The following is a 22129-nucleotide window of genomic DNA, read 5'->3' as shown; positions in this document are numbered from 1 at the left end:
CTGTGTCATGTCTTATTAGATTGTAAGCCCGAGGGCAGGGAATGGTCTAACTAAAACGATTGTATGTACAGCGCTGTGTAAATTTACAGCGCTTCATAAATAAAGGTTAATAATAATAATAATAATAATAATAATTGTTGTGAAACCAAGATGTCTTTAAACTGTGACGGCAAGGGTAGGGCAATGGTGGCAATTCAGTCTGGGTGGAGGGAGTAAGGGGGTACATTTCCAAGAGGGACAAGCACTACTTAGGGGGTAGAAAGAAAAAGGCCTAGACCCTAGACAATGAAAGCAGGTGTTAAACTAATCCATAGAGAGGCAGAGAGGATTAAAACAGACTGCATCTCAACCTTACCATGCACATTGAAAGGGTGATGGGAAAGACTGAGGAGATTATCGCACTGCGTTCTGAGAACGTTCCATATCATCACGTGATGAGAACGTCCCTGGAACGGATATTACCGCATTAGAAATCAAAACGTGATCAGAACGGGATCAGAACGGCAGTTTACCGCACTGCGATTCCTTTTTCTTGAAACCGTTCTCAGAACGGTTTGCTATAGCGCATGCGTATTAGATCTTGTGGGCGGTGTACCAATGACGTCGCCACTCGGTGGTTGTTTTGACCCGGAAGTCGTCCGATGACTTCCTTGTGGGTTGTAAAGATGGCGTCGGAGAAAGCATTTTTTGATCTTGTGAGCATGGTAGAGAAAGAAGAAGAGCGAAGAAGGAGAAGAATGAGTCGCATTGCCAAATCGCTTGTCCTCATTTCGCGCCGGAGGGCTGCTTTGAGTAAGATTGCAGTTATGGCTGCCAGCGGCAATCCAGTTGTCTGGCATGGATGGCGACCTGGCCTCGCATCCCACGTTGGTGGCAACAACCCCGGGAGCGGACCAACTGGTGGAGTGACGAAGTCCTCCAGCGATGGGATAACGACATGTGGGTTTCTAACTTCCGCATGTCTAAAGAAACCCTTTTTGATCTGGCTAACATCTTAAGACCAGAGCTGGAGCGTGGGGAGTCTAGATTCTGGAGTCCTATCCCGGTGGAGAAGAGAGTGGCCCTAACTATTTGGTGGCTCTCAAGCCCTCTGATGTATAGGAAGGCGGCTTCCCGTTTTGAGGTTGGAATATCCACAGCTGCAGAAATTGCCATCGAGGTGTGCCTTGCTATGGAGAAGCTGCTGCTGAGGAAAACTATCCAGCTTGGAAACTACCAAACGGTGTGTATCAATATTACTTTTAAACCTAAGACTTCTGGGTGCAAATGCATTAATTCATATCTAAAGATATATAGATTTTGTTTATGTAATACCATAAAGATATGTTTACATCCTGCCTTTTCATTGTGTGGGAAAAAAAGAAAGGCTTTCAATTACCTTTGCAATTATGGGGGTGGGTTAATGGTCCTGGGCTTGGGGCATGGATTTAAAAGGTGTATCTCTGTTGCTGGCTTCTCTCTTATCCAGCTGTGCTGGGGGGGTGGTCCTAGGCTTGGAGCATGCACTTCAGAGGTGCATCTCTGCTGCTGGCCTCTCTCTTATCCAGCTGTGCTGGGGGGGGGTGGTCCTAGGCTTGGGACATGCACTTCGGAGGTGCATCTCTGCTGCTGGCCTCTCTCTTATCCAGCTGTGCTGTTGTGGTTTGCAATTCTGGAAAAATGTATCTTGATATGTTTGTAAGAGTTGATATGTGAACAAGTAACATCTGGATTCCCCTTCAGTGTGTTCTAGGTATATAAACCATAATAATTTCTATTGTCCTTGTTATGCTTTTGTCTCTTTGATCCCAGTTTCATATACCAATAATAATAATAATAATAATAATAATAATAATAATGCATTATCTGATATGAAATATATTAACCCCCTTTTTCTGATATCCCAAATTTATTATACCTTTGCCTTTTTTCAGATTATGGATGGATTTCAGAGACTTGGATTCCCACACTGCATAGGAGCTATTGATGGCACTCATATTTCTGTTTGCCCACCGCTGGGACGCAGAGAGGAATACATCAACCGCAAGCAGGGATTTTCAATTGTTCTGCAAGCAACTACAGACCACAGTGGAAGGCTTATCGACATAGAAGTAGGGAATTGTGGGAGATCTCACGATAGCCACATATTTAAAAATTCCGCTATCTGTGAAGTGATGGATGAAGGCTGTTTTGTGCCTGGAAATCCCACCCTGCATGTCCACGATGTAGCCATTCCACCACTGATTATAGGGGATGGTGCCTACCCAATCAGGAAATGGCTAATGACACCATATCGTGGAGAATTAACACCTGACAAACTTGCTTATAACACTGCCCATTGTAAGGCAAGGTGCGTGGTGGAGAGATGTTTTGCGCGATTGAAATCTAGGTGGGGTTGTCTTTCTGGTAGACTAACTGTGAAAGAGGAAAATTTTATCTCTGTGGTTACAGCATGTGCCATCCTGCACAATATTTGTGAGACGAGGGGAGAAGTCCTTGATCCCGATGTTGAACCACCTGCGAAAATTGTCCTCCCAGCTTTCTCAAATAACATCAGAGGACACTCTACCGATCACAAAAAAGAGGGTCAAACTGTTAGATCTGCAGTAACTAGCATTATTTTGGGTCGGTAACACCAGAAACTGACATTATTTGATGTTTTATAACATCACCTCGGTTATGCCAACAGCATTGATCTGTTCAAAACGTTTTTTCTTGGTTTACCTTTGTATCAATCTATTAATGTTGAAATACATGTGTTTGACAAGGTGTCTTGTACAACATGTGAATAACTTTACAAGACGGCAATGTTGAATCACGGTTGTTTAGAATCTTTTTTCTTTTAACTTTTTTTTTCCAATCAGGTTCTGCTGGTGGTGTATATATTATTGTGGGGTATAAATACCCGACTGTTATAGATTAGTTTCATTGTTTACCCAAATTTTGGAAATCTATTTTGTAGTGTTAAACAATTGCTATATTGATGTTTCAAATATCATTTTTGGGAATATAGGAAAACAATGGTGTAAAAATGGATCGTATATATTACATTTCTAATAATACATCATGGTCCCTACCATTGCAATGTTAGACTGTGAAGACCTTAAGGATAATACCAAACTTTAAAATCAAAAGGAAGGCTGTTCTAGAAACCATTGCTGTATAATATTGCTATTGCTGTGGAAATGTTTAAGTATATTAAGGAGGGCAGACCAATTTCAGATAACACAGCTGTATTTTGTCAACAATATAACTTAACATTTTTAAACACGAATAAATATCTTTTTTCTTTACAAAAAAAACCGTCTGTTGACTTGTTTTCCATTATGTAAAGAAAGCAGGCATTTATATAAACTGTATATACATTATGTGAGAACATATCCATATGCACATGGTGACATACAAACGTTTTCCTTAACATGAAAACTAAATTTTAATTTGGTTCAAGGAGAAATGGTTAAAGTCCCTCTTTATCGGGCACATAACAGGGTAAACATTGAATGCTGAAACATATCTGAGGTTTCAAAACAGAACCTTTTCCCTATAAATGTTTTCCCTTATGGGGAAAATAATTTTTTTTTCTTGATTATCCTCCCAGTACGAGAACTGCATGGTTTATTTTGTTTTTGTTGAGGTGCAACTGCGCATTGCAAGGAAGATGTTCCAGCATTGCTCACACATTGCACGGTTCCAATGCAGCCTTCATTCTGAAGGGGATCAGTGACTTCCACAACATTCTGAACATCCCTGTTGATGTTCTCTACTGTGTTGTCATCATCTATAATGTTACTAGTAGGAGTGACAGGACAACCATCAGGAGCATAAGCAGGAGGAAGTTCATCAAAGAGTTCAGGGGAATTGTTCCCTTGACATTGCCCACCAACATACGATGTGGATGGTTGCTCCTGGAAATCTGTACAGACAGCTGGGCCTGGTGTTGAGGGAGGAATATCACCCGGAGATGCCCTGAATGATGTGTGCATAGTTCCTTGGGCGATAGTAACATGTTGCCCCGTTGGAAGTGAACATTCATGATCTACTTTCCTCCGGTACAGTTCAGTCATGGTCTCCATGTACTGCAACATTCTCTGTCTGTCCTGTGCACTTCTCCTTACATCTTCCTTCATAATATTTACAAGTTCCATTTCTGTCCTCCTACAGTCTTTCATGCTGTCGTGTACAATTTCCATGAACCGTTCCTGTGTTCTCCGGGTAAGTTGGGCCTCTCGACTAGCACTCTGCATTATAGTGCGCGCAATATGTTCTCCTCTTCTGGCGCGACGATTCCTGTTCCTGTTTGATCGCAGTCTTGTTCCAGGAGACAGCAATACATTGGGTTGTTCCTGTTCCTCATCGGGATCGTTACGTACTGAAATTTAAAAATTTGAGAAAATAGATTAAGCCCACAGTAAGGAAATGTATTTCTTATGGTAGCATCATGTAAAGGGTTTTAGACAAGGAATTTTCTTAGAGAAGCAGATACTACCTACCATCGGTTCCACCGCTTGTATCATCTGCACGTCTTTCCAAGTCTCCCAATTGTTCTCCAGTCGCACCTTCAAAGTGTAGCATGAAACACCAACGTTATTTATTTTGAACACATATACAGGTTCACTATATTTATTAACAGAACACAGATCCAGAAATTGACATAAATTTATATATTACTACCTGCTATTTGCGTAGGTCCACTTTCCAAAATGGTGAAAGGTATACTAATGATTGTGTCATCGAGACAAGTGTCATCAGAATCTGAAAAATTCAAGGGGAAAAAAAGAGTAAAGCATTTGTTATTTTAACAAAATAATAATGTTGTCACGCACATAGCAGAAATCTTCAGGCATTACAGATGGGCTACTTGCCTTCATCACTGTCTTGTCTGGTAGTTGTTTCCTGGGTGCCTCCATCGCCTGTGTTAGCCATGGAGGTGGATGCGGTTTCCTCAGTCACATTTGTGGTTTCACCCTCCCTTTCAAAATGAAGACTTCGGGATAACCTATGAGGGGTGATGCTAACATCCCCATGAAAGATTTCCTCTAGTTCCCTATAAAAGGGACATGTAATAGGGTTGCTTCCACTTCTCTGATTATGTTTCACAACCTTTCTATACTCAAATCTCATTTTTTTGGATTTGCTTCTGCATTCCTCTGCAGATCTGACATGGTTTTTCTTTGCCATTTCATCAGCTACATCCTTAAAAATATCCAAATTTCTGTAATTCTTTTTTAATTTGTTCTGCAATTTTTGTTCTTTCCATATTTCTAATAAGGCCAAAACTTCATTGGCACTCCACACCCTCCCCCTTGCTTGTGTGGAGGCACCACTTTCGGTAACTGCATGGCTATCCATGGCTTTCCTAATGACAGCAAATATAAAATAATACTGTCTGCAATCTAATTATAGAGGTTGTGAATCAAACGTCTGCGGTATCACTTAGCTGCTGCTGCTGGCTCTCTCCACTCCCAAACTCCCGGCACAGCAGTAAAAGCACTAGGGGGCGCAAGTCTATATTTTCGCGCCAAGAATCCCTGCACAGTGATGACGTTGCAAATCCATCTCCCCGCTGGACCTTTGCAGAGTGGCCGAAGTTCTTGGGAAGCAGTGATGGCGCGTAGGAAGGGTTCCACGTGGGCAAATAAGGAGATAGATCTGCTCCTGAGAAGTGTTAGGGGGGAGCGGAAAATTAAAGATGCTCATGAGGTCCCGTTCTATGCCCATTCTTCCTGTGCATAGAGAGGTAGCAGCGCATTTAAAAAAGCATGGCTACAACCGCACCGTCGAAGAGGTATTCATTAAGTTCAAAAAAACGCGTGATACCTTTTTGGACAGTGTGAATAATTTTGGGCCATCACCCCCCAAAGAAAAACAACCACCCTTTTTCAACCTAATGAAAGAGCTGTGGCTTATGGCCGGGAACAATGGCTCCCAGGAAAAAAATCCATCGGGTAAGTTTGTAGCTTCACAAGTAAAGGCTCATTGTTGCATGGTATGCCATGGAATTTTCCCAGTGTTGTAGCCATAAGGAATAGTTGCTAAAGACAGTCACTATATCAATATCATGTTATGCTATTTCCCTTATAAGTTTCCAAAAGAAAACAATACTGAAATGGACTACCATCCCTGAGGTCGCCATGCCTTTCCAACATAGGAAGGGATAGATGGGTGTAGATATGGAGGAGAAATATATTAGACAACAGCATTGCCTCTCTGTATTCTTATGTATTCTATCTGCAAAAAGATGGAGAAATTTTAATGTCCTACATTTTTAGTTGTATTATCGACCTACAGTTTTCCTAGAGTATTCTTACTATGATCAATGCACAATTTCTGATTTAGTTATCTCTTTACTTTTTTTATATGGATCAAAATGCAGATGTTACTGATGAACCTAGCACAAGTGGAATCCAATCGGGACCACCAGGAATCCTTGCAGCAAGTGACATCTTGCCAGAAACCCAAACTCTGGCAGAACTTCAACAATCAGGTGAATTTAAATAAATATGCATTGTCTATTTCAAAAAAGAGTGGTGATCATATAAGGATTAAGTTTCTATTAATAACATATATCTATATACCAAATACCTTAATATCACGAAAACTTAACTTACAAGACAGTAAATAACAATAAATATACGAACATATTGTGTTAAACAGAGAATACATTGCAATAAACTGTCTTATTAAAAGCTATTCGTATATTTCTTTTTTCTGTACAGTGCAATCTTCCTTGAAGACTCAGCTAAACATAAACAGGAAAATTGTAAGAGTCCTTCAGAAAATGGATAGAAGAATAAAGAAATTAGAGAACATTGTTAAAGTGCAGCTGGAAAACACATCCACCACTTAATTTTATACTGAAATGTTATTTTTTCTATATTGTTATTATTTTTTTTATTAAACCTTTTGTTGACTTGCATCCAAATTTGGATATGGTAAAAGAATATTGTTCCAAGGGAACCAGAGTTATTTTTACAAATTTTTATTCCCCAATTTCTGGGTAATCTTTTGTTTGTTATCACGTTTTGAGAAGATTGTTTTGTTTTATTTCGTTGCAGTGTAATAAATGCTATTTATATTTAATAACTCGCATCTGTTGCCATGCTTAACAGTAGTGTCCTTTACTTCTATATAAAAATACCTGTTCAGACTGGCAGATTGATAATTTCTTGAATATCATGCCACAAAGTACAGGAAATACACACTGCCAAGAGCATCAAAGGTATATAGTTTCATAAAGATAGAGTTAACAGAACAACCTTTATCCATATTGCTAATTCGCTTAGCTCTGAAAAGCTATCATTCCAAACATTCAAGGTAGATGGTGGTATGACATATTACCAGTAGGCCCCTGTAAAGTTAGCCCACATCATACTGCTTCTGTTTGACAGCCTTTACATGTACTTTGTGACCAAGAAGTGTCTTCATTCAAACAATCAAAAATGCACGGTAGAGTGGCCATACATGTTATTCTATATATGCAAGTAGAAATGTTTTACAAAATAAAAATTATCCTAATTAAAAACAATGGAAATACATTGCTGTGTAAACTGTAAGCACTTGGCAAATAAAGCTTCACAGTTATAATAATAATAATAATAATAATAATAATAATAATAATAATAATAATAATATCCAGGCAGAGAGTGTTGATATACATGGTTGCTTGATGATCCATCAGCAATGGTAAGTTTTGATTGGCAAATTGTGCAGTACTATAAACAAATTGTAATATTAGTTAAATTCTGATTATGAAATAATTTCTGTAATACATAACAGATTACAGATGAAAAAGAACAGAATTCCTGAAATCCAGAAATGACCCCTTTTGTAACATGCTGGAGGGAGAACAGTTCTTTGAAAATAATTGTACCAGCCAGCAATGAAAACCATGGTCAACATTACACATAAACCCACTTCCTCAGATGTAATTTTGGCTTAGATAACACTCTTCTTTAGGCTGCTCATGCTTTTCAAAGAACAAGATCTTTTTGCATATTAGCCAGCATGCTGCCAATCCCCAGCACACCCTCAATGGATGTCTATAGTGTGGGAAACTCCGCCTTGCATGCATTTCTACGTGGCCCCCACCCTTTCTCTCAAAATGGAAGAGACCTTCAGGGGACACTGGGGAGGGAAGGGTTTTTTTTCTATTTCTTTTCTTTCACCAGAATGTGAGGCGGGGAAGTTCCCCGCCCCTTTTTGTGCAGGCCGAAATATACTGTCATCCTTGTAGGTCACACAGTATGAGAACAGAGTCATGACCAGCGGTCTTCTGACAGCCAGTAGGGCATCTCATGAGAGGCTTTACTGCTGCTGCAGAATACTGTACGCTGGAATGAACTCCTTTCCTGTCTGTGTCACCTACAAGGATAACAGCATACAGCGGCATGTCGAGCTCCCATCACAGGAGCCACGACTGAGCAATTTGGCATCATGAGCACCCTAGACCCCACACATTTCCACTGTCTTTCGTGTCATGGCGAGAATCGCCGTTCCTTGCTCTATGACAACTCTTTCTATGGTCGATCCTATACCGTTTGTCCTGGTGCCAGCAACCCGCTCCTTTTGCTGTTATGAGCTCGTTTTGTCCAAAATTTAAAGCTATTTTGCATATATTTTCCAGCATTCCAGCACCCCTCATCCATTATGGCCTCCATGGCTTCAGTACCCAAAATCCGGCCATCCAATAGTCTCCTTGTCCCCGTACATGTGACTCCGAACAACCAATCCCCAGTCTAAATTCGCCCCTAAATGCCTCCCTTTCCTCTGTCAATCATCTGTAGGGGGAGGAGAAGCCCCAAAGCCGAGCTGGAAAAAGCCCCATCTGTCATAAGCACGCAGGGAGCCCAGCCCGAAATCCTCAGAGCCCAAAAGAGGTTTTAAAAAGACAAAAAACACATAAACCTTCAGGTCCCCCCCCCCCGCTCAGAAAATTTCCCCCCTTTTCCTTGTGCAGCCCTCGGGGTCGCTGCATCCGCGGACCCCAGATGTCCTTTAAACACCAGCCCCCCTGATATCATGATGTATTGTGCCAACACACAACAGAGATGGGTCACTTACACAACTCCAGAGATAAATATGTCTAGACACATTGCAATATGCTGGCGACAGAAGTCACTCTGTGACAATTCCGGAGACACTTGTATCCTCTGCTTTTGCGACTCGGTAACAGTTTGCAAACATGCAACCTGTTATACTTAGTGCTATGCATTATGTCATGTAATGTCTCCATTTCTGCTTTTTTTTGCCCGTGCACAGAAAAAAAAACCTCACACACGTGTGTGCATGCAGAGAATAGGATAAAATCCTTTTCTCTAAGACGGGGGCACGTCATACATGGGAGAGCAAAGAAAAAAATAGTACGCTCTAGGACTTTGGAGGACTAAAAGAGAAGGGCATTCTTTCAGCCAATCAGGAGACGGAGGAATGACGGAACGGATTTGGGAACGGATAAGAATACCGCACACACTTTTCTTGGAACGTTTTCATCACGTTTCAGCTCTCTGGGAACACATTCAGAACACATTCAAATCCGTTCCCTCCTGGAACACATTTGGAACACATTTAAGCGTTCTGAGAACCCGATTGGAACACATACGTGCGGTATTCTCAAATGCGTTCCGTTCTCATCACGTGATCAGAACGTTCTCAGAACGCAGTGCGATAATCTCCTGAGATTGGGAGGTTAAGGTGACCTCTCACTCACATGCCTCTAAACAAGAACCAAGGGCCAAGGTACAGTTGAGAGAGGAAGGAAAAAGCAGGCAGAGAAGCACAAACACACACAATCCCCTGAAATAGTAAAGAGGGCAGGTCTTATGTCACCTCCCCCTCATTCACTTTTCCTAGTAAACCTCTTCTATGGGCTGTTCTCCAGAGATGGAGGCAGAAAATCTGGAAGGGAGAGGAGGAAGCATTTGTACTCGAGCAAAGCACCAGCCAAGCACAGCTGTAATGCAGTAAACGGGCACTGTTACAATAGTCTTCACCATCACACTTCATCCCTGGGCTGGGCACAGGGCTTCACTCAGCCATTTGTCCACTTCCTGCCCCCCTTTACTATTATCCTCCCCTCCCTGTGTTTCTTCTCTTTGGGGCTGTGGGCATTTTCACTGAGTGTGTACCTCTTGGTACTCTAATTCCCTCCCCTTCTCCTGCATGCATGCTGCCCAGGTCTTCCCTCCTTGCTCTCACACTCTCTCCTTGGCAGCTCAGCACTCTGGAAGCCCAGGGAGGAAAAGGAGTAGTCATTTCACAGGCCTAAGGAGAGTGTGTATTTGCATCTCTGCAACCACTTCCTTCCTCACCACTGTGCTGCTGTGACTGTTGCTCCCAACTTTGCCCGTCCTTTAAAGGATAGAGTTTCAGACCTATTCTCAAGGGTGATTGTTAGGATAAAAATGGGGCTGGAGTGAAATTGTGTACAAAACTTTTAGCTCAAGGCAGCAGTGTCACTAATGGGGTGCAGGGAGTACAGACTGCATTGGGTGGCACTACAGAAGAGGGGTGACACCTGGTTGGTGTCTGGTCCTGTTGCAAGGTGGGTGGGTGTGCACCCCCACCACTTCTCTGCTGCCATGGCTCTCAAGGGAGACAAGATGGCAGAGAAAAAGGGGCAAGCACATGTCCCTCCCTTCTTCCCTACTACCCTGGAGTTTTGGGCACAGTGAACCCAAAGGAGAGGAAAGGAGAGGCAAGTGTGCACATGCGGACACCTTCCCCACTTTGTTCAATGCTTTGGTTGTCTTGCTTGAGCCACAAGAAGCAATCTGGGGTCACACAGCACAGTCTGTTCTTTTCCAAAGCTAGGAGAAGCTTCAACAGTTTGCTTTTGCCCAAGCCTAGTGGGAAGGGCGAGACTCGGTTCCTGCTCAATTAACTGGGTGCAAAGATCTGTAATTTGAAATCAGCTTGCAGCCTCCAGCAAGAAAAATAACAACAACTACTACAACAACAAAAACACTTTCACTGCACTTTGGGACAGAAGGCTATTATTGTAAATGGTGGGCAGATTAAAGGAAGGTAAGAAGATATAAAAAGAAGGAAACAGGACAAGGGAACCAGGTAGGAAAAGAAAAGGTTTTTCAGCATGGTTTTCATACAACTTCTAAAATCATAGTGCTGCCTTGGATCCCATGTTGGGAGAAGGACAGGATATCAGTGGAATAATTTCAAAAATCATTAGATATAGCTCTGTAATGATACAATGTTTATAATTCAAGCTAGCATCCTAGGATGCTTGTAAACAAAAGTTGGAGTCAATTCAAATTCTGGTGAGCTGGAACTGTTCCCTTAATTTGGATAGCAGCAGGAATGATTAGTGTTGAACTTTTTAATATAGTAAAATGTCCCCTTTATCAAACAATAACTAAATATTCTTTTACACTCCTAAACTGCCTATACTTTGCAATAAAGTAAAGCATCCTCCAACAGGATATAATTTAATAAGGTCAGTTTAGGATTTCTGCCCTTTGTATTCAGAGTGAAATCTGTATAAACCATGTATTAGATAGAGCAAAGTTCAAAGTTACACCATGGCTCTATTTTAACAGGCAAATTTCACCCTTATTTAGTTGTTGATCTGAACATCCTAGGAAACATTTGATCCTTAACAGTTTGCAATGACAGAAAATTATTTGAACTGTGCCTCTGAATCTATGTTGCCTTTTTTGGACAGGTTTTTCTTGCCCAAGGGAAAAGAATAGATCTATAAAGCATATCTAAAATTAAACATTTATCCCGAACAGGTCAGCAAATCTCTAGAAGACTGTTCATATGGAATGCCCTCCAACCTCTAAAAAGACTGGATATAGCGCTAACTAGAGCACTGCTTTAACCTTCATAAAGTTGCAGAAAAATGTTGCTCTTACCTGCAGTTGATGTTAAATACTGAGAACTCTTTCGTTTTGATGGAGCTGTGACTAATGCAGCAATGGGAAATCTCAGGCCCTGCAGCTAAATCTGATCTTCCTGAACTGAGATCCTATATTGGTACTGTACCATGTACAGTGCTACCTCGGGTTACGAAATTAATTCGTTCCGCCGTTCCGTTCGTAACCCGATAATTTCGCAACCCGAAAAGGCTTTCCGTTAGCGCTGGAAAGCCGCTAGCCGCGCTTTGCGTTTGAATTTCGCGCCGAAATAAATTTCGTAACCCGAAAAAAATATCGTAACCCGGAACAGTTTTTTCCAATCTAACTTTTTCGTATCCCGGAAATTTCGTAACGCGATCATTTCGTATCCCGGGGCACCACTGTAGTGTAAATAACCATCAGTGAAGTTATGACCCTTTGTATTATGCAACCCCTATACTGAATAGCAATGTAGCACAGCATATGTACGTATACTGCTGGCCAATGCATATGACTATTACCCTATAATGCAACTACATGTGTACCTACTGTCAATTGAATATGACCATTATGCATTGGCCAAAAAAGCCACACCACATGCATAATGCAATGATATGTTTGCATGATGCCACCCCTGGAGTGCCAATCTACACAGTCTCTGGGATTTCCCAAGTGACTAGGCCCCCTTTCCTATGACACCACTGTTGAGTGAAGCCTTGGTCCATTATTTTAAAAATTTGAAATCCCTCCCCCATGGCTTTAAACTAAATTACGTTAGCATTTTCTATGATCTCACCTGTTTGCTTTTGACCTGAAGCTGAAATGAGGCTTCAAGAAGTCACAGGAAACTGAATCCCATTCTTAGATTGAAAAAGGTTCCTCATCTTTGAATACGGCTGCTGCTACACTGCAGAATAAATGCAGTTTGACAGTTTTAACTATCATGGCTCCATTCTATGGAATTCTGGGATTTGTAGTTTCATGTGCTACCAGAGCTCACTGACAGAGTGGACTAAGTAGCCTAGAAAACTACAAATCCCAGAATCCCATAGCATTGAGCAATGCCAGTTGAAGCAGTGTCAAACTGCATTAATTCTGCAGTGTAGATGCAGTTGTAACATACATAAATGATTTTAATTGCTAGATTAAAATTCTAGTTAGTAAGGCTCAAACAACATGTTAAAGTTTATCACATGGAGGACAATTGGAAGTATAAACGATGATTAACCCGTGATAATCCTGCAATTGCGCTAATGGTTTTCACATGACATTGCGATAAAACCTGATTAAAGTGCCATTAAAGTGAATAACAATGCAAGAAACAGCAGCAAATCATTCATGGCATTTTCCTGTGAATGACTTTTTGCTGTTTATTGCCTGGTTATTCCCTGGTTATTCACGGGATAATGGCTCTTGTGCTTATCTCATTTTAATTGTGTGTTAATGTCAATTGCGTAATTTTTATGGGTTAATTACTGTTTAAACTCCTAATTTCCTCCTTTGATGAACTCCTTCTGTTAAACATGTCATCTGATTTCTTCTCCCTTTAAGTGGCCTGTGGAGGGGCATTTGGAACACACTGCACCAAAGGAGCATCAAAAAGCCATGGCAGCAGCTAAGACATTCTCTCCATGGCAAATATGGAAACTAGCTTGCTTACTGACAGAAAGCTACTACCATCATATGGGCAAGTTGTGGGTTAGGAAAGAGGTACAGGAGGTTATTCTGGAAGTTGTAATTCAAAAAGTAGGTTTTTCAAGCTGTGAACAAGCACTGCCAATCAGTTTCAGCTAAATTGAATTTTAAGGTGGATTTAGACTATCCTGTTCAATATCCATAGGAAAACCTGAGGGAAGCTAAATGCATTTCTGTATTCTAGGTGGACATTGGGTGAGTTCACACATTTTGGGGCTCCTGCCAAATTTCGTCGATGGTTAGTATCATTGGTGATTTTGAGGGTTCTATTAACATCTCTATGAATATCTTACTTGAATAGAAGCTAAAATGATTTTATACAGGGCAATGATTATTTTCAGGGGATATCCCATGCGTCTTTGGTTTTAAGTCATGCTATGTACAAAAGAAAAGATGTGCAAATATTTTGCTTCAATTTAAAAACCAGAGCATCCTTACAGTAGTTTGTATGTATTTATAGATGGGTTTAAATAGAACAAGAATGACTTTTCATGTTCAGTATAGTAACACATCACGGTTGCTAAGATGAAGAGTCCATGGAATATTTTGATTGCTGTTTCCTATGGACTAAGATTTATTTAAAACAGACATATTGAATGCTTAGGTTTCTACAAGCTTCTTATTATCTTCCAAGAAAACAAAGCATCTGCATTGTCTGTGCCCAGTCTGCCTTGATTGAAAGAGACAGGAGGAGTTTCAGCTCACCTTTTGTTCTAACTTACTTTCCCACATTCTCTTCAAATTTGCGAGCAGAGAGGGAACTGCCAGGCATATAAAAGGTTCATTTCATTTAATAGGCTTACATGCCTAACATTAATGATTTCCATGCAACAAATCTCAGAGGAATTGGCTTTATGTAATCCCTGGTCTTACAAGACATATCTTGCAATTACCCTGAGTCTTTTGTGAGAATCGTAGGAAATCTGAGTGCCTCAATGAGCAGTTAACATCTGTGGTTTCCTATAGAGTTGTGGGGTTAAAATCAATTAGTGGTAACCAAGACTCCTTGCAACATTCTTTCATGCAGAACAAACGTGCTGGAATTTGAAATGAAAAATGTAATCGCCTCTAGAAAGCATCCATAATGCATTTCCCCTCCCTACAGTTATCTTGACTGGGTCCCATTCCGCTAACATGATTATCAGTCCACTGAAGCATCCATGCTCAGTCAAAGAACACTTTTAAAAACAAATTCCTGTAATGCACCATGATCAAGTAATTTTGCTTTTATGCTTCATGTTTCTCAATGTCTACGCCCCACTAGCAGCACCTGAGCTTGAAGCGATAAACATCAAAGAAAGGCTGCAGCTGGTTTTGTGGCAAAGAGGACTAAGTCTAGAATTTTCTCATAAGTATTAAAGTAAAAACTCCTGCTTCAAAATAGATTTGATCTGCCTTAAAGCATTATTAGTATATTAGTATTATTTCTTATTTATATATCAGTATCATTAATTAATTAATTAATCTAAAATATTTCTCAATTGTCTCCCAGCCCACAAAAGCTCCAGGCAATGAACAAATAAAAAGAATTTAAGCAATACAAAGATAGATATTACTAGTAGTATTATTAAGCCATCACAGGAAAAGTTGTCACTAAGGGCAATTTCATTTACTACATTCTTCTCACCAGGACAACTTTTTTGCAATTTGTATTCCAGTGAAGTATGAGACATGCCACCATACTCCACATTTCTCAGTGCATATGCGGTTTCTTCACAAAAAGCAAGCCTATATAGCCTAAGTATCAAGGGGGGGGGGGGGCGCACTGGGCCTATTCACATTCCTTTTTTTGTCCCAAGGAGATGTGGATTGCCATGCGGATGCATATCGGTTTGTTGTTCCTATTTTGTTTTGGGTTTGTGAATCTCTTTGAATCATTGTAACCCCCTTGTTATTCACATGTGCCATCGTTTCAGGATAAAATGGAGCCACCTCCATTCTCTTGCTTTTTTCACTTCTTCTTTTTTAGATCCATGTGTCCATTATTATTCTTAGGATTTATTCCCTTACACTTGTTTGAAGTCACATCCTGATTCATCTCCTCGCCCCCCCCCCCCGGGAGTGGGCAGGCACACTGTAAAAATAAAGCAGTTTGACACCACTTTAACTTCCATGGCTCTATGAAACTGAATTCTGAGATCTGTAGCTTTGTGCAATATTGACCCTTCCCTGTCAGAGAGCTCTGGTGCCCCCACCAAACTACAAATCCCTGAATTCCATAGCATTAAGCACTAGCAGTTAAAGTGATATCAAACTGGATTGTCTTTGCAGTGTGGCAGCAGCTACAGTCTCCATAAGGACTGCCAGTCCAAACTTGTCAGCTTTAGGGGCATCAGCAACCAAGTTTAGAGACTCTGCACTATCTTTGATGGATTTCTTGAAGCAGTACATAAAGTTTTCCTTTCTACATGACTATGAGAATCCAAAATTATTTCTCCTGTTTTATACCCATAAGCTTACAGCACTAACCCACTGCACCCTGCTAGCAAAAAGACAAAATGTTCTCAACACCCTCAAGATTCATACTTCACCCTCCCATAAGGATTGCTTAGAGCTCCACACAAGCAGCAGTGGTGAAAACCATATCAGGCAAGAAATAAATGCTGCTGTTTCTTTACCAGCTCTGTGTAAGACCCACATGCCTCTCTTGCTTCTTGAGTGTCAAATGCGCTAAAAATGTGGTGAGATATTAACCTGCCCAAGTGCATAACTTGCCTTCTTGAAATAAGAAATGGTCAGAAAATGGACTGGGAAAACAGCAATTAAAACTGCCCTCTGGTCCCAAAATGTTTGTACTACTCTACCTCCTGGTGCTACAGGGGGAATGGAGGTGAGAGAAGGGAGGTGCTGAAAGGCAAACTTTGCTTAGCTAAATGCACAATAAATAAGAGAGTCCCTCGAAGGTCAAGTAGAAGACAAATAAAGAGGTACCTTGCTTTATCTGCCTCAGGGATTCTTATATCTCACAGTGCTTGAAATCCTTTCCCTCTTTCTTGTCTACTGATTATAGAGTAGATTAAGTAAATGTCTAAATCAAGAACGGCTATGTGTCAGTTAACAAAGTTGATCCTGGGCATTATTTCTTTAACTGAACATTTGGTACCAGAGACAGAAATAACATAGAAAGAAGACAGAGAGGTTCTTACACCACAAAAAACAAAGAGCTGTCCAACATGTTTCAGTAAATCTCTTATTGTAAACTAACATGCATGTGAAATGAAACAACTAGGTCAAATAAGCTTTGCAAAAGTCAACAAAACATTTTGAACCTTCTAGGGACCACTTGAAACCTTCTTCCAAATGCATCCAGGGATGTCCTTTTCTTTTACCAGACTTCACTTTTCTTATGATGTCCATTTTGATGGCCAAACATGGGATGTGTCTGCACTGTCGAAACTGTCACAGTTCGCTAGAATTTGAAATTCTTATTTGATCTGTTGCTGAAACTTGCAAAGATTCTTGCGGGAGGAGAGACAGCTATGTATTTACTTATTCAACTTCTCCTTCCCCCACTAGTTGTTGTGTCACAAGGACTTACCCTCCACTCCACTCTGCTCTAAATCTACCTTCTGACTAGAAGCAAGTAGATTAATACTCTTTATCCTATTTCCCTAGTCCCCTAATTTCATCTTGATTTCACCATGTGGAAATAGCCCCTTTAACTAAGATTTCTATTTTAATTTCTAAACAGGATGTTTCTTGTATGTATATGCATGTGTTTATTTGAATGACAAGCTATGAACAACTGTGGTTGACACTTAATTTATTGTATTTAATGACATCACCAGGGGCCATCCCTGGTTTCAGGTTTTGGTCCAGAGGATTGAACCAAATGACCCTTGCAGTCCTATCCAGCTCTATGGATTTTGGGTTTTATCACACAAGCCTTGGTCTTACCTTGATCTTGCTGCAATTACGTTCTTAAAATGAAAACATGCCTGTTTGGGAGCTTTTACTACTACACCGCTCTTCAAACCTGGTGGTGCAGTGGTTAAATGCCTGTACTGCAGCCACTCACTCAAAACCATAAAACTGTTGGGGGCAAATTAGCTTACAGTTGTAAACCGCTTAGACTCTGCTTAGGTGGTATGAAGCTGTATATAAATGAAGCTTGTTTCAAAAGCAAGACAGAGGCGGGATACAAACCGCCATATAGTACATCTTCTATACGTACTAGGGTTAGGAAGGGGCGGTGCTTCCGCACCCCCCTAACCCTAGTACGTATAGAATACGTACAACATGGCGGTGCCCCTTCAACATGGGGGCCGCCATGTTTACGTACTGGACGCATAGCATCCAGACGTGTCGCGGCGCCTATGATGTCGCGAATGCGCCAGCGGCGCCTCGCGACGTCATAAAGGCGCCGCAAAAAGAAGCTCCAAAATGGAGCTTCTTTTTTGCTCCGCGCGGGAGCCGCGCGGTTTGGCTGCTGCGGCTCCCTCGCAGAGCAAATGGCGCCGGCGGGAGACCGCCGCAAAGCGGCGGTCTGTATCCCGCCAAAGCTTTTTCTGGCTCACTCCCCTTTAACCCAAACCTCTCTTTCCCAACCTCTCTCCTTTCCCATCTGCCAAAGAAATAAGAGTGTCTCCTTGCAATGAGACAGTCATTCTTTCTTTGGCACACTGGAGTTGGAGAGAAGCTGGGAGTGGAATAGGGAAGGATAAGCTGACACTGACACCATGTCACTGCCCAATGCCAGAACGGCCGCACGAGGAAGTTATCACACTTGAGGACAAGTGCTACAGCAGTGTGTTTGGGGGCTTATTGGTGGGTGTTTTCTGCCAATGAAACGAGACACCTTAACAACAAAGCTGCAATGAAACAGCCACAAGTGTGTGTGAAAAGTATTGCCAAAGGAGCTATTCTTTAGCTTTAATAGCAGATTTAAAGACTCGTGTAATAAATTTCTTAATCACACAAGACTATATAGCAGAATTGGAGCAGAATAAAAGCGTCCCTAGACGTTGCTTATCACACGACATTGTGTCCATTCCACTTCTGCCTTGCATTCCATTTGTTACTGTAGTGCATCGACAGGCAAGACCTGTAAACAGGCTCTCAGGCTTGCTGCTTTTTGTGAGATAGGTCCCTTCTGCTGCAGTTCTGCTTCTTGAGCAGTCATATGGTGTGAGTGGGTATGATTCTGCTCCTCTCTCCTTGACTTCTTCCCCCTTACAATGATCACAGCTATCAGGACCTTCCCAAAGCTGGCTTCTGTGTGCAAATTCACAGCAGTTGACAGCTGTGATTGTTTGTTCCTCCCTCTCCCCCAGAAGGCAGTTTTTGGCAGTGTGGAAAAAAGATCACCTGGCCGTGAATCACCAAAACACTACCATGGGGAAAGCTGTGATAAAAATGATTTCAAACTAATATGCTTCCATTCTTACACTAGCGTGACTGTGGTGGGACAGCAGGCTGGTGAGATAAAGTCCAATGACCCCATGGTCCTCTGTGTGGCACTGACCAGGACACATAAGTGTGTGAGATTCTCCCATATGGATTTTATCTAGAATTTTGGCAACACTACTCATAGAGGTAAAATGGAGTCCATTGGCAAAAATAAAATTATTTTTTCTTAATATTAATTCGTGTCATGTCTCCCTGCTCCTATTTCTTTAAAGTTAAAAAAAACATATTGTGGTGACTTTTTAAATATCCCTAACCTATGCTGGTCTTGACTCAAACTGAAATCACCTATGCTTGCTTGAAAGTTTTTTAAAAGTGATGTTGAAGGACATCCTACATTTTTACTATAGTTAGTAGTTAGGCCCTGAACTGAGTAGTTAGTTTAGCAGCCAAACAGTCTAGGAAACTCACATGAAGTGTGAAGCCTATGCCAGATGGTAAAAGGAAGCATATAGAAATGCAGCATAGAGCTGCAAATAGTCTTAACAGTTTCCTCTGTACAGACACATTCTTTTTCTGCTACTATTGCTGTTACAAAGCAGATAGAACCTGGTCATAATTAGGACACAATAGATTCCCAAAACAATAATTAGAATCACAGCATTAGGAAAAACAATATAGTAAAAATTGAGCAGCTGTACAAAAGACATAATCAACAGAAAGGGAGCCAATTAATATCAAGGCATAAGGTTTTATTTTAATTTTTAAAAATCCAGAATTGGCAAGTTTTGACGAAAAGGAACAAATACTTTAATACTCAAAGAAAGGGGGGAATACGTGTGCATTTTGTGAAATATGTTTTAAAAATACATAGAAGTGACTCTGATCCCTTATGCTTGGCTACTGAGCACTGAGTCTGTATTCACAGCTTTAGAATTAAAGAGGGAAGGATCCAGGGAAGATGCCTTGGTTCCCACCTGCCTAATGTTCTACACATCTCTTGTAATGTTCTTAAGCATTATAAAGTTTCCTGTGCTGATCTCAGAGAAAATCACAAAACCTCAGCTTTCATTTGATATAGCAGGAGGCTCAAGAATCAAATCTTTTTCTTGGATGCTTGGATTCTTATTGGCTGCTCCTACACTTTGCAATTTTATGCCAAGAGAGAGGTCAGACTAATTTTACCCTTGCTTTGCTTCATTTTGTTTTGTTTTGTTTTTTGTGAGCGAATGCTTTTATTCAAACAGACCTTTGTCTTTTGTATGCTGAAGAAGTTTTCAAACAGATCGTGGCTCATTATTTTTCAAAAGGAATTCATATTTTGTTGCCTGTTGCTTTCAGAAGGTATCACGTTAGCTCTAGAGATTATAAAAAAAAGAGTGGCTTGGCATGTTCCACCTTGCTACCATTTTATTTTTTACATGCTTTAAAAAATATGCACATAAAAATGCTCCCTTTTTTACTTCCCAAAATGTGGGAGTAATATTATTTTGTAGACTAATAATTTAATGAATTTACCAGTTGTTTCATATTTAAATAGTAATAACAATAATAATTTGTTTTAAAAAATTCTTACATGCTTTTCCCCAAGGCTCAAGTTAGGGTACATCATAGGTTAAAATACAATATATAATTAAACACATAAAACCATGTAAACACATATATTACAACACATAAACATAGGATTGAGATTAGCATTATACATTAAAGTCATCCAATATAAAATTTAAAAATGTACCAATTTAAAATCGGTTACATCCCATTTGGACTACTGTAATGGGCTCTATATAGATCTGCCTTTGAAAAGTGTTCAGAAAATTCAGCTGGTTCAAAGAGCTGCTGCCAGGCTGTTAACAGGGGCAGATTACAGAGACCATACAATGCCCCTGTTGAAACAGCTTCATTGGCTGCCAGTTTGTTTCCAGGCATAATTCAAGGTGCTGGTTATTACCTATAAAGCTCTACATGGCTCAGGTCTACACTATTTGGCAGACCGTTTCTCCTGGTATGAACTGGCTCGGACTCTGAAATCCTCTGGAGAAGCCCTTCTCTCCATCCCAACACCATCAGAAACATGGTTGATGGGGACACGAGAGAGGGCCTTCTCGGTTACTGCCCCTAAACTCTGGAACTCCCTGCCTGGGAGATCAGGATGGCTCCCTCCTTGATGGCCTTCTGCTAGCAGGTGAAGACCTACCTGTTCACACAGGCATTTAAGGAATTGCATAAGGATAGGCTGGGATGTTCGATCATTTTAAAAATTTGATAGTTTTTTTCTCTATATATAGTTTTATCTTTTTAAAATATATTATATACTTTTAATAACTATCTGTTTTAATACTGTAATAATGTAATTCCTTTTTAATGTAAGGTTTTTAAAAATATTTTTAAATAAATAATAATAATAATAATAATAATAATAATAATAATAATTGTAGCCCACTTGAGCAATTCTTGCATGTGCCCCCCAGGAGTTCTGCTCCACTGTTTGAGAACCACTGCAGTAGAAGGCTGCTATTACCATACCATGTAGCAGAACCATAAAAATGTACACAATGAACATTATGCACTGATGTGTATCAGTCCTATTGTGCAGGGTCCCAGTATGCTTCACAATTCACAGGGTTTCTTAGTGCCTCTACTATGTAGCTAAGAGAATATGAAGTCATGTTAAGTAAAAGGTGATATAGGATTCCGGCAGAAAGGTTTATAGTTGTAATGCAATACTGTCATACTTTGTTGTTGTTGTTGTTAGCTGCCCCTGAATAGACTTTGACTCTGAGTAGACTCAGGTCCTACTCAGGTCCTACAGGCCAAGGCCCATGTCTTTCTTGAATGAGTCTAATAATCTGGCACATACTCTTCCTCTCTTCCTACTGCCTTCTACTGCTTTCCTAGCATCACTGTGTTTCCTAATGGCCTGATACAGACAGGCCAAAATAAAGCTGCTTCAAGTCACTTTGAAGGTATGCTGTTTAAATGATACATGCGTCGTAAGAGTCCGGAAGCCGCACCAAAGCCATGCTCCAGTCCTAAGGACTGGAGTGCAGCTTTGGTGCAGCTTCCAGACTCTTAAGATGCATGCATCATTGAAACACCATACCTCCAAAGTGACCTGAAGCAGCTTTATTTTGGCCTGTCTGTATAGGGCCAAAGATTCATTTTTCCTCATGATGTGGCCAAGTACAACAGCCATCTTGGCTTCCAGAGAGAGTTCCGGCTTGTTTGTCTTCTTGGCCAACCACAGTACCCTCAGC

The 22129-nt window shown here is 40.7% G+C and overlaps 2 protein-coding genes across 2 annotated transcripts; one reads left to right on the top strand and one right to left on the bottom strand.

Moving 5' to 3' along the window:
- Nucleotides 1–1040: 1040 nt before the first annotated feature.
- Nucleotides 1041–3006, top strand: LOC121917386 (protein ALP1-like). Its single transcript, XM_042443324.1, has 2 exons — nucleotides 1041–1222; nucleotides 1914–3006. Exons 1-2 carry the CDS (start codon nucleotides 1094–1096, stop codon nucleotides 2610–2612), a joined length of 828 nt encoding a protein of 275 aa, XP_042299258.1. The 5' UTR covers nucleotides 1041–1093; the 3' UTR covers nucleotides 2613–3006.
- A 32-nt stretch (nucleotides 3007–3038) lies between these two features.
- On the bottom strand, nucleotides 3039–5300 carry LOC121917385. Its single transcript, XM_042443323.1, has 2 exons — nucleotides 4470–5300; nucleotides 3039–4348 (listed from the first exon to the last, which is right to left on the bottom strand). Exons 1-2 carry the CDS (start codon nucleotides 4549–4551, stop codon nucleotides 3537–3539), a joined length of 894 nt encoding a protein of 297 aa, XP_042299257.1. The 5' UTR covers nucleotides 4552–5300; the 3' UTR covers nucleotides 3039–3536.
- Nucleotides 5301–22129: the final 16829 nt, after the last annotated feature.

This window comes from Sceloporus undulatus, unplaced genomic scaffold (genome assembly GCF_019175285.1).
Source record: "Sceloporus undulatus isolate JIND9_A2432 ecotype Alabama unplaced genomic scaffold, SceUnd_v1.1 scaffold_16, whole genome shotgun sequence".
Taxonomy (NCBI): Eukaryota; Metazoa; Chordata; class Lepidosauria; order Squamata; family Phrynosomatidae; genus Sceloporus; species Sceloporus undulatus.
Note: the sequence above shows the minus strand (reverse complement) of the source record. Positions and strands in the feature narration are given on the sequence as shown.

Coding starts and splice junctions, on each gene's coding strand:
- LOC121917386 (XM_042443324.1), top strand. CDS start 1,094: ATGTATAGGAAGGCGGCTTCCCGTTTTGAGGTTGGAATATCCACAGCT. Junction 1,223..1,913: donor AGCTTGGAAACTACCAAACG/GTGTGTATCAAT, acceptor GCCTTTTTTCAG/ATTATGGATGGATTTCAGAG.
- LOC121917385 (XM_042443323.1), bottom strand. CDS start 4,551: ATGCTACACTTTGAAGGTGCGACTGGAGAACAATTGGGAGACTTGGAA. Junction 4,349..4,469: donor TACAAGCGGTGGAACCGATG/GTAGGTAGTATC, acceptor TTTAAATTTCAG/TACGTAACGATCCCGATGAG.